The sequence below is a fragment of the Haliaeetus albicilla genome, chromosome 7 (genome assembly GCF_947461875.1).
Source record: "Haliaeetus albicilla chromosome 7, bHalAlb1.1, whole genome shotgun sequence".
NCBI lineage: Eukaryota > Metazoa > Chordata > Aves > Accipitriformes > Accipitridae > Haliaeetus > Haliaeetus albicilla.
The window spans coordinates 25,171,015-25,184,443 of NC_091489.1; the positions used below are offsets into that span (position 1 = coordinate 25,171,015).

Here is a 13,429-nt window from a genome sequence, read left to right on the forward strand (position 1 = left end):
CTAGATAAGATACAAGTAATTTCCATTTAATGGAAGTTATGCAGAGACATTGCATAGAGAAAGAGGATGGAAGAATAATAATAATATTGGAACACAAAAGGCTTCTTAGAAGGGTGGGAAATACGACCTGTCTAGAATGTTCTTAAAAATACTGTTTAAAAAAGCAAAGTACATCAGAATAGCTACAATCTCCTTATTTGTTTCTCCTTACAGTAGATCAGCCTATATTGCCACAGCTAGGCCATGTCTAGAAGCCAATCTGTCTGCTTTAAACTACATGGTCTGTATCTCAGGCCTATATCCATAGTCTAATATTAAAAATACAGATTCACTCAAAACTGCTCCCAAAACCTGAAAGTCTTAGATAGCTAATTCAGCTGGAATTTTAATGCAGCTTAGTAACATGCAGTAATTCTAAACATTATATATGTTGCATCCTAGGCAGTGTGACATACATTGTGATGAAACCAAAGTCCTCTACAACATGTATAGTACAGCACACTGAGGACAAAAATTGCATTAAGAATATGGAAGAAAATTTTAGTAAGATCTAACGTCCACTAATAATAACTAGAGTTAAAATTTCAGGGTTAGTTTTAGAACAAAGCTGCAAAGATATTCAGGAAGAAAACAGCTTGTGTGTGTTCACTAATTTAAATAAATAAATAAATCCAAACAAATACTCACTTTTTTTCATGCTAATTATATCTCCTAGTGGAAACTAAGACTGAAAAGCATCATATCTTAAAATCTCTTTAGGTCCAATAAGCCTAAATACACTCTTGCACATTAAATCCACCTTAAAATCTAAAATAAGATGCCAGATACAATAAGCTTTGCTAATAAAAATGAATCTAAATTCTTTTAGAATAAGCGTCTAAGACCTTGAGCTTACTTCTTAAGACACTTTATCCAATTAAGGCTGAATCCCTTGCTGAAGTGTCTTTGCATTGGTAAAAATTACAAGAATTATTTGTGCATAAAGAATTATATTCCTATTTGAAATTACCACTGGTCAAGTTTTTCATAAAACTTCCGTACACTCATAAGTGCACATGTAGGAGTGATTAATGTTCATGAAACAGAAGAGTGGGATTCTGTAAGTACCATCTGATGACATGCCAATCAATATTTTGATCCTCACAGATTTAGAACAGCTGTTTCTTCAGTCCAGCTGATACAGTGAAAATATCTCAGCTTGGACACAGAAAAGTTTAATTCCTAACAGAATAGATTACTACGGATCTGTGTATGTAATTTTAAAGAACTTCCCCTTGCATGCCATTTCCACAATTAGTTATCTTAAAAGCTAATTGTTTTTGTGAACTATTTGCTATAAAGTCAAGGGAGCTGATACAAAGTTAGAAACAAAGCCTCATTTAAACAGGAAACAATGCTAAATGCTTAGTAGCTCTCTGTATGTAGCGACTCACTCCCTAGTTTTCAACTATAGCTAATGCTTCAGTTTAACTATTCATTCTGACAGCTCTGGGACCCTCTGGCTCCTCTTGGTTCTTCCACTCATTGTAGAAATAAACTGCTCACACACACATGTTCAGCAGAACATTAAGACAGAACTAAATGTTGTGTTCTGGGTTGTATGCTCCCTTTATAAGGACTGGGAATGAAATTCCTGCCACGAGGAAGTCAGTGAGAATTTCACCCTAACTTCAAACAAACCTAACTTTCACACTAAAATAAGTACACATCAAACGATATTAGGTATTTTACTCAGATATCTCAACTAACAGCCATAAAGGAAAACCAGGTAGTGAATGAGAGAAAATTATTTCCTTGGACTCTGTGTGGATTTGGTTTAGCAGGGAATACATAAATTCTGTTTCACTTCTAGGAAATAATTGTACAGGAAGTGTCATACTGTAGACAAATGCTACATTTTTAAACTAATGCCAGAAGTGATTTAAAGGTCTGCTGTGCAGACTATAATGGCTTTTAAACACAAAATTTAATAATTACTCGAGTTTATAAAACAGATTGAGCAGAGTAATTTCATCTCATTCTAGATTGTCTTAATAATGTTGCCTCACTTTGAAACTAAATGTTATATTACAGAGGTACTTAGATCAATTAATGGGTTAATTCATCAACAGATTTTCAATTAATTGGAAATACTTATTTTCATACCATGAAGCCAAAACTCCTTCTAATTTCTAGAAACAACTCTATTCTATGGGACAAAACAGTGCCCTTCACACATCATATTCAAAGAAGTCATGCACCTGAGCAGTACAAATGCTCCTCCAGTCACATTTGACCTTGGGTGTCTGTCAAGTAATCTTAGGCACACACTACTCAGCCACTCAGCTTCTTTTGCACAAAACTGATATCCCATGCAACAGTTACTAGGAGGAAAACTCTCTGTTGTCATAGCAGCAACATATAAACATAAATAAAGACTGGTAATAACAGAGGAAGAGAGGCAGTTGTTACAGTCCACATTATGCATGTTATAGTAGGAGTTGTTTTCACTTTGCATTTACCAACAAGCTAGGGCAACAACTTATATCAAAACTGTTTAAGCCTTACTTTTCCTAACTTACTCAAACTGCCTGTGCAGTTGAATTCTCTGTGCTGTCGTTCTTCATGTTTCCAGGCATAAATCTTCCTATGAAAATATTTACAACTAAAATGAAGGAAAAGTGAGACAATGAAAATTTCTTGCATGAGAAATGTGCAACTGGTTTGTTTCGCAAATGCACAGAACTGACGTAGGAGATTAAAAGCAGATTCTATATTCGAGCTACAACAGATTTCACCACTTTTGAAGCAGACTGCCTACAAATTATCCCATCTTCCATAGAGATGGAGAGATTCACATGAAAAGTGATGGTCTATAAATGATCATCTGTAGAACTGGAATTCCTGAGGACTTATAGAGGCTTACAGTTAGATAAAGCAGAACACTTGCTACTTACTGGATCTTTAGTAACTGAGCCTTAAGAAACTGGCTGCACCCTTGTCCTGGTTTCAGCTGGGATGTAGTTAGCTGTCTTCCTAGTAGCTGGTACAGTGCTATGTTTTGAGTTCAGTATGTGAAGAATGTTGGTAACACTGATGTTTTCAGTTGTTGCTCAGTAGTGTTTAGACTAGAGTCAAGGATTTTTCAGCTTCTCATGCCCAGCCAGGGCACCTGACCCAAACTGGCCAACAGTGTATTCCATACCATGTGACGTCCCATCTAGTTTAGGAACTGGGAAGTGGGGGGGGCAGGGTTTTTTTTCGCCGCTTGGGGACTGGCTGGGTGTCGGTCGGCGGGTGGTGAGCGATTGCCCTGTGCATCATTTGTACATTTCAATCCTTTTATTACTACTGTTGTCATTTTATTAGTGTTATCATTATCATTATTAGTCTCTTCTTTTCTGTTCTATTAAATCGTTCTTATCTCAACCCAGGAGTTTTACTTCTTTTCCTGATTTTCTCCCCCATCCCACTGGATGGGGGGGGAGTGAGTGAGCGGCTGCGTGGTGCTTAGTTGCTGGCTGGGGTTAAACCACGACAACCCTGTTTAACTGAATGTTGAGTTTTCTCCTGTTAATTGAAGGAAAGAGGCTCTGCAGACCACTACTAGAGTTACAACAAATTACTGAATAGCTTTCAATATAACTAATGTTCATAGCTATCAATTCAATTTAAGACTAATTCCATCCCAGCCAGGCATACAGCTTGTCAAGACCTTTGTGAATTCTTCCATAAATGGACTTCTTTTTTCTATGATACCATAGTTCAAGATACCTGGGCATATTCTCAAATGGTCTTCTATTGCCCTTATCAATATGCCTTTTTATACTTTGAAGGCTTATCCATATAATATACAAAAGCCACTCTGGCTCTTGCCAGCACAACATATTTATCCTTGCATTCACTAATTCTGTTGTTTATCACATCTATGACTGTGTTCAGTTCTAAAACTATAGTTACAAGTTCACTCTGTGAGGCCTTTTTAAATATTAGGATCATATTTGCGAGCTTCCATTTCCCCTCCAATGAGGCTGTTCATATAACCTGCTCAACAATCAGTTATATAATGTCATTACTCTATCAGCACTTTCACACCAAGTTCTTTACATCCTTCCATAAATCTCAGATTCAAATACCTATTTCCCCTAGAGCTACTGAGCTGATACCACTCATCAGCCTTAACAAATCTATATGTAAGCTGATGCCACAAACTTTTTCATGCCAATAACAAATCCTATACCCAGAGTTGATAACTTAATAAATCAGCATTTCTATCCTCCTGTATCTGCTGTTTGGATCAAAACCCTCAGGGCATTAGCTTCTGTGTCCTCTATAATGCTAAACACAATCAGAAATTGTGCTTATTTATCTGTATAAATTACTGTATATCTCTTATTAGTTGCTCATCAACACAATTTTTCTCTTGAACTACTTTATACATGTGATCCAGCAGCGTATCACCTTCTGTATATATGGCACTTTTATTTTAATCCTGAAGAGCCTGGAATACAGAGACAAGGCTTAATATGAGCAAAGGTTAATTCCTGAAGAAAAAAGCTTGGTTTATTAGCAGTCATCTCACAGAATACCTAACTATTTTTATTTTCATTCTTACAGACAGACATAAATAGCCTTCTCTCTCAAACTTTTCCCCTCAAAAAGTACCTTACGTTCCTCAAGCAATGTTTTTAAGATGAGCACTGTCAAACTGTGCATGTATCAGTAAGCCATGTGTTCAAATTAAAAGCCACAAATGACTAAAATAAACAACAGATTTTGTACAGATAATGAAAAACATAGAAGCACTGTGTAAAGAACTATACACACAGTTTTACTCTCTGTCCAAAGTAACATACTGAACGAAGCACTGATCTCTCTCTTACTAGTGCCATACATGTAATTTTACTATTTTGAGTTATATTACAGGACTTAACCAAGATGAAAAGACAACACGTGAAGGCAAAAAGCAGACCAGCAAAACAAGTAGTTGCATAAGAACCTATCACTATCTCTGAATCACATAAGTTTTAAATGGATATTTTGGGACAAATAGATATCGTAAGTGGAAGCTAAGTACTGTACAAACAGCCACAGATGAAGAACCACTATCATGAAGAACCAATACCTTAGAACACAGCTGCATCAGTTGATCCCTTTTATGTACTATCATCTAAAGAAGACAGCCAGAAGTGAAATAATGAGAGTAACAATACTGACCAAAGGATAAGGTGTATCTTCAATGAATAAACAAATGACTCGGTGTACCAACTTCAGTTCCACTTTATTCTTCCAGGACAGTGTCTTATTTCCCCAAGAACTGACTCAAACTCTTGATGATGATGATGACGACAACTGTGGTTGTTATTATTGTTGTTGTTTTTCACATCACTTTTCTATGTCACAAAAGTTCTTTCACCAATTAAACTATGAGCTTCAAAGCCACTTTAAATAACTCCTACCAATATGGCAAGCAGGCTCAGTGTATTTTGCCCTCTAGTTAACAAGGTATGAAGTTGATACGAGCATTTAACTATTAATTTTTCTAGAAAATGACTACCTTTTTCTCCATGTCAAAGCTGCAGCTGGGTGAGGAAACCGAAGCCGCACGCATAATCAATGATTACAGGGTATACATGTAAAAGCTTCCCACCTACTCTGAATTTAGAAAATATTTGTCATATTTACTATATAACCATACCAAAAGTGACTGGAAGGGAGCACCACACTTACACAGACCCTAAACCCACACAACACACAACCTTAGTACAATGGAACTAATTGAGAAGGCTGTGCCCAGCTGTAAAAAGACACCGTACTTAAGAGAAGAATTCAGTGTGCATATTACAAACATATTTTTCAGTTAAATGTGTGGGGTTTTTTCCCATGGTAAAGAAAACCTTTTTGTGTGAGGGCTCATTCTTCTTTAAAAAGGAATGATGAATAGAAAATATTCTCCAATTATACCAAAATCAAAAGCTGATGAGAAACATACTCTGTTTTATGCCATGTACTGCATATGGGAATTCTTATATTCACAACTGGGGAGTTTCCACAATTGTTGTAAAAGGTGACTAAAAAATTATCCACAGGGATGATATGGTACCAAGAATTTATTTTTTCAGGTAATATTAACAAACTCAGTATTTTCTATGACAGCTCAGGGTTAAACACATGAAGCGTACTTCTCATGCTCTGCAATCATCTTTTTGTTGCCACTACAAAAAATGTGTGCATAATTCACACAACTAAATCAGATGTGCAACTGCATCACACTCAAATCACCAGCTCTGGGATTTGCAAAAACATACATGTTCTATTCCTGGTGGTTTCAAATATCAGATTCAAAAGCCCTGTATGTTTTATTTATGTTCCTTTGCATTCTTTAAAAGGCATGGATTTCTTCTTCTTTTGTAGAGCTCTCTGGCTTTCAGAGAAATCCAGACTACTCATACTCCCTACCATCACAGACGAGTTTAGAAAATGCACAAAATACTTATCAGTGTGACACAGTATTTGATCATACATATTTAGAAACACAGTAATATGTACAAATAATGCTATTTATTTATTCCTTCTTCCAGCCTAAAAGCTATTCAGCAACCAATGTACAGCAGTAGTTCTGCATTCTTAGTGCAGGATATACTCCAGGAAAGTTAATATATAATGCATTTCCCTATAATAGAGATTATCCAGATATTTCTGTGGAACAGGATTACAGGCTGTTGAGCAGCTAGCATAAACAGGGGAATACATTGCCATGTTCAGCATCTTCCATCAAAACCTAAAGGTAGCCTGACTGAAAGCAGCATCTAAAACTCTCAGGGTTCATCTGAGGAGCTGGTGTATATGTAGAAAACCAAATTAAATCCTAACTCAACTCTCACTGGATGTGTGCAGAAAAACAGTGCTTCTGATTTCTTTTTCTTGCACCTCTAAGTCCTCGTTTGCCAGACACCAGCTTTGCTCCATTTTCCTGTAGCAGGGGGAAATATATACTATGTTTAGAGGAATTTTCCAAACTTTTCTGCTGAATTTGTCTTCTTTCTAAGTCGCTTCAAAGACTGCCCCCACTCATTGGGGTAGGTGAAGAATGGCAAGATATAGTCATTTGCCATTAAAAAAAAGAATTATATAGCTATAAAAATATTTTTTTTAATCCTATTTTGTTCACTTTTTGGTAATTTTCTTTTTTATTACATCTTAAATCCATGAATTATGACAGTAGTACACATGTCAGTTGGGACAGAACAAGGCGTTGTAATGGTATTTGGATAATCCACTCTGCAGGAATGTTCATTATTCTTCCTGAGGTTTCACAAGAGTTCCCTGGCATAATACTGCTACAGCTGCTTTGCAGCCTAATGTTATTACAAGGTCTGATTCAAAGATAATGTCTGCTAGAGGAATCTGGCAGGAAGCAGAGTCCTAGGAAAATCCTTGTGATAGTAAGGTATAACTAATGGAGACTGAACTACTGAAAAAATTGAGGGTAGTAACAGTTATTTGTTTTGAGTTTTGCAAGAATCCTGAGATCTCTCTGTTACTTCTCAGAACAAAAATCACACAAATTCAAGTTCCTTTTTCTGGAAATCTTATCATTTTTCTAATAAAAATAAATCATTAAAAAAAAATTAAAAAGAAGAAAGGTCAAATCTCTACCTTATCCATGGTACAGAAGTGGTCCAACACCATTGCCTGCCATTTTCTTTAGTACCTCTCTTATCTACATTTTCAGATTGAGGAGAACATCAAGTCTGTGGAAAAGCAGGAACTAGGAATCGACTATCAACTACAGTAGCTGGTACAAGAGAATAAATAACATGTAGTCATCAGCATGAGCCAGCTCATGAACTAGTTTTACTGGCAAACACCAAAGAATTCCTCTTCTTGTTTCAAAGACATGGATGGAGTCAATATAAAGTTTAGCAAACATGATATATTTTGGTGTATTTTACTTCTACAAGCAAGACTTGGTCTGTATTACTGTTAGTGTGGCCTGAGTTGTTAGCGTGTGACATATAAGCTCTCAAGATATTGTAGACAGAACGCTCATTCAGGAGAAAAACATCCAGTAATTAACGGCTTATTATCTAAGAAAACATTTGGGAAAGAAAATGAGATAATCAGGTATGCACACTGGTTCACATTTGCATGTATTTGTGTCCTATCACCATTCCTGACCTACAAGTGTAAGGAGTCTGGACTTCAGGAGAAAAAAAGGGGGCGTGGGGCAACCCTGCACCAGGAATCCATGCTGCCTCTTATTCCAAAATACTATAATCTCAAAAAACTGTCAGTCCAAGTAGCTGGATAAGAATTAGAACATGTGTGGGTGGATTCCTTCCTCCAGCCTGAATTAATTAAAAATGATTGTTTGCTGTATTTTTTTAAAGCGGATTTTTGGAACAGGTTAAAGAACCACTGTTCTGACTTTATTATTTCAAGCCTAATAAGAAAGACTCTTGTAAAAAACTTGTAGGAGAAAAAATTAATAATAAGGAGTTTAAACATAAAGTGCATCTTATGTTTTTATTTTTTGCTTGGAGAAATTCACACATTCTTGCACAGGACCTACCTCATTCAGTGTGGCTGTGGTTATTTCAAGTTAAAGCATGTACACAAAAAACACACAAATTCATGTCTGCAGTCAGTCTGGGCAATTCTACCTATTTCTAATACCTTACATTGGCCCTTAATTACTTTGTTTTACTTTCTCACATTCTAAACCTGAAACACATATTAATACCCTCTGCTTTCACTTTCTCAACCAGTTATTAAACTGTAAGAAAATAATATGGACAACAACTTTGAAGTAAAAAGTTAGCAGCCATCGCAACATATTTTTGAGATCAGCATCTCCCAAAATTTTGGGGCTGCTTAATCCCTACTGATCAGGCAGCACTAAATACTCCTAAGAGAGTTTCTAGAACTGATCAATATCGGTCTTGTATAAATACATTTAAAACAAACAAACAAAAATCCTAATTTCCAGATCACCAAAAGTTTATCTGCGAAAACATTTAGTAGCAGATAGAATTAATGTAAAAAGGGTATACATAGAACATACTATACTGCAGTACACCTTGAGTGACCAAGGCTTGTTACCTGTTACAAAATCCTGATTTTGGATTAAGGAACTCTTTTTTTTTAAATTATACACAGAATTTTACATATTGTAATACACCTGCCCTCCATAACAGACATATTTTCCTTCACATTCTTGAAGCTAGAGCCCTATATATGTTGACCAACCAGACTGAATGGATTAGATAATGGCTAAATTCTACCTTTCCTCTCACAGAAGAGAAAGTACTTTGGCACTCTCTCCCAAACAGCCATTGATTTTCAGTGATTATCTTAAAGATTTCTACATTGCTTTCACATTTAGTTGATATTGGACAACAGCTTCAAAATTTATTTAGGTGAGAACAAGCTGATAAACAGAGCAATCACTAAGCCTTGTTCTCGCAGGAAAGTAGAATGCAAATTTACCAACATTATTCTTTCCAATACCAACTAAATAATTTACAAGCACCATTCTCCAAATAAAGTCAGCAGAATGTTTTGAATGGTTAAATGCCATCAGCCATGATGCAAATGCTCTCTATAGCAAGATTACACCTGGGGGGGGTTGGTCATTTTTGAAGACTGACCTTACTCTAAAGAGGTCCCTATAAAGAAATAGGAGACTTGACTTTTGCTTTAATAGATTAAAAATTAATTTAAAAAATTAATAACAGATTAATAACAGATTAAAAAAACATCTGTTTTTTTTTTCTCCAGAAATAAAGAACCTAAGTCCACGCAACATTCTTCAATCTTAATATGTGAAATATTAAAATTATGTCCCATTATCCTTCTCTCTTGACTTTTCAGAGTACAATACGCATATATGTATGTATGCGGGAAGGAATCCTGTAACTCCTTATTTCCATGAGATAACACAAAGATAACAGTTTTGAACTCTGAAAACTCATTTAAAAAACCTACATCTACAGACAGACTTAAAAGTACTGACCAACATGCCACCATCCATTGCCTAAAAGACTGCCACCAGTCATATTCTGCTAACACTAGGTTGACATTCACCCCTCATTTCTCTTTCGAGTGAGAAATTTCACTTTGACTTTATAAGCACCCTATATACTTCACCTCTTGGAGTCAACTTACACTTCTAATTTGTGAGATGCTAAGAAACACCCGTACTCCATGAGTTATCTCCACTGATGTCAGCAGCTGACACCACAGATCAGGTTACTGTGCAGTGTATGTTCCTTAGCCCTGTCCCTACTACTCACACCTTTCACAGATACATAGCTTCAGTACTCTCCCATGATCGATACTTACAACTTTTAATAAAAGGATGAAGTCTTCAAGATCAAAAGCAAGTTTTTTATTCCTTTCTAAACTACTACTATTTTGTTGCTCTCACATTCCACAGGAAAGAGGATGAACCAAGGTTCAAGATTCAAAAGGAACATTATATAGCACTTCAGTAAGTTTGCCTTAACTGCAAGTTTTGCATACCGTTAAGAAACAGTTATAGAATGCATATGCCTTTCTGGTTCTGATTCTTCCATTTTATGAGAAATTCTACATGACTACTTAGTGCTCAAACAACAGAAGAACAAACAACATGTGTAGCTGAAAAAAAAAAAATTAAATTAACTCCAGGTTTCTGACCACAGTAAATCTTCTACCAACTTAAAAATAAAAATAATAAAAAAAACCCACAACAAAACGAACAGAATTACAGACTGTTCTCATCTTTGAGGTGCAAAATGTTCTTGAACTGTTCTGTTCTAAAAAACAACATGGGAATTCATTGTGATGTCTCAAATACTGTTTTTCAAAGCATTACAGCTCTGTTACATAATTTTCTCCACAGACATCCAACTGGTGCTAACAATTAGAGAGCAATACTTACCATCCAACATTATGGTTATTACCAAATAACTATTAAGTGAAAAAACAAAAGTTTTAAGTCTAAGGTATAAACCATGGGTCTAGTAACATTCTTGTATATGTTAAAAATCCCCCAGGACTTCAGTGAAGTCAGACTTTCAAACTTTTTGCATCAGAGTGGAGTTCATTACCTCTTTGCCAGGGCAACACAGTGATATCTACATAGTGCTAGCACCTCCTAGCAGCTGTAACAGATCTTAGAAAGAAATTTAGAAGAGAGTAAATGGCTTAAAAATTTGGCAGGCCAGCACTTGAATTCAAGTGTGAGGTTTAGAAGGTCCCATCATCACATTATTAACATTTAATTAAAAGTCCTAGTGTGCCTCACTGAATTACCAGAACTCCGTTATAACATAACACCAGCGATGCAGCAGATGAACGCCCAAGACACCCACTTCTAATTTAAAAGGAAAATAATGATCATATCCCTTCACTGCAGAGGTTAAAAAAACCAAGATACTGCATAAAGAAACGGACATTCTCCAAAAGTGTCTGTGTGTGTGTGTGTGAGAGAGAGAGAGAGAGAGAGAGAGAGAGATTATTAAAAGAAATGCCAAACCAGTATTTTTCTAGCTCACAAATTAATTAGCTGGCAGGGGAAAAAAGAAAAAGAAAAAAAAAAAGCAAGAGGAAAATGCATGGTGTACTATACCTTAAATTGTCTACTTTTAAAAATCTCAGTCTTCAATGTTTACCAATAAGTCATCATCTAAACACAGTCTAATTCTGGATGCGTTTTTATCTACAGAGATACTTGATCAACTGTCGTTCATCCTCACACAGTAAAATTAGTATTAAGAAGTCAGCTGCTTGAGACACTTTTTTCACAAAATGACAGCGCATCATGTTTTCCAAAGTAAACCCTAAACCCTAAAAATTCCTAATCCAAAGTGTTCAGCCTATAGTGTGACATCAAGGTCAAACAGAAGCTAGCTGTTATTCCAGAGGCTTTAATTTTATTTTAACACACCCATGGTATCTCCTTACTGAATTCTTTTTGGCAAGGCCAAAAATGTAAAGAGCAGCAAATGCAGGCACCAGAAGGAATACTGTGAGCTGAAGAATGGTTTTAAGGATTTCCTCTGAGAGCTGATAAATTTAATAAAGTTTGTTTCTCCCATACCTATACATCCCCCTTTTTGATCCTTCCACATAACACTAATTGAAAAAGCAAACAAACAAAAAACCCCTTACTGTCAACACACCTAAACACTGCACAATGGAAGGTGATTGCACGTGTAAGACCTTGACTACTCGTGCAGGGTACGACTGATTCTGTTCCCACTCCAGTCGTGGCTAGTTTTTAACACCGAGAAAAGCTTTGTTACGGGGTAAGCGCATCAAACTGTCACCTTAGGTAAAAGCAGCCCGAGCAGCCCGCACTTGTTTCAATACAGCCTACCAAGCTTCCCCTAACCACAGAGATGCCAACAGACGGGCACAACACGGGGAGAGAGAGGGCTGCCAACAGATCAGCCTGTGAAGACTACGTAAGGCCGCTTCGGGGACCAGGACACGTCGTCCTGTCGTCCCTAGACTCTAATAACAGTAGGCGCGATTCGCCCCTCCGTGTTCAGTCACAGCGCAGCTCACCTGCCACGCTCTGAACCGCGACTTTGCCTCTTAAATCAAAGCCTGCGTGCGAGAGTTAACGGGGAAGGGCGAGCGGCAGACAGGGAGTAACGGGGCCGCGGTGCAGCTCCCCGCCCGGTTCCCCGCCGCACCTCGGCGAGGCGGGAGGCCGCGGCCCCCACCGCGGGCTGCGCTCCCGGCGCCACGGCCGCCCTCCTCGGCCCGGCCGGGGGACCAGCGGCGGTGCCCCGGCAGCGTCCCGCCGCCGAGTCCCCTCTGGAGGCTGGGGGTTACTTGCCACGCGCGGCGCCTGTCCCCCCGACCCTCCCGTCACCACAAGGGCTCCGGAGCCGGTGGCGGGGCCGCCTCCCCCTCCACGTCCTCCGCGGCCCCGGCCGGGGCGAGCGAGGCACGGGCTCCCCGCTCCCCGTACCTCTCTGTGGCGGCGGCGGCGGCGGCTGGCCTCGGCTGCCGAGCGCCGCCAGCAGCAAGAGGAGCGGCAAACCTTCCCGTGCCATGGCTCCTCAGCAGCCGAGCTGCTGGCTCGTACGGCCCGGGGCCAGCCAGGAGAGTGAGCCGCCGCCGCCCCAGAGAGGAGAGAAGACCCCGCTGCCCCGGGCAGGGAGCAGGACACACCCCTGCCCCGCCCCGCCGCTCTCCGCCCCGCCGCGCCGGGCCCCGTCCCCGAGGGCCGCCGAGGCGGCAGAGCGAGAGGGGCCGCTGGGCCCCCAGGGGCGGTGAAGCCGGGAGCCACGGCGGAAGGAGGGGACAGAGGCTGCCGCAGGCTCCCCGCGGCGGTCGCGGCGGCCGGGCGCGCACCGGGAGGCCGCCGGGGCCCGGGTTTCGGGGGCGGCCAGGTAGGGCCGGGAGAGGTAAACGCCCGCCTCTGGGCGCCCGCCGCACGAGGCGGGCG

At 39.2% G+C, this 13,429-nt stretch overlaps 1 protein-coding gene across 7 annotated transcripts in view; it reads right to left on the reverse strand.

The window, feature by feature from the left end:
• The window catches only part of LAMA2 (laminin subunit alpha 2), a 374,696-nt gene extending 361,592 nt beyond the window's left edge, over window positions 1-13,104 (reverse strand). For 6 of the 7 annotated variants that reach the window (XM_069787394.1, XM_069787391.1, XM_069787388.1 and 3 more), the window contains exon 1: window positions 12,950-13,096. In XM_069787394.1, coding sequence (XP_069643495.1) covers window positions 12,950-13,034 — 85 coding nt within the window. In that variant the 5' untranslated portion in view covers window positions 13,035-13,096. Of the gene's footprint in view, window positions 1-12,949 lie in introns of all 7 variants that reach the window. The other variant, XM_069787392.1, reaches the window with a different exon arrangement.
• Between the last annotated feature and the right edge of the window lie 325 nt (window positions 13,105-13,429).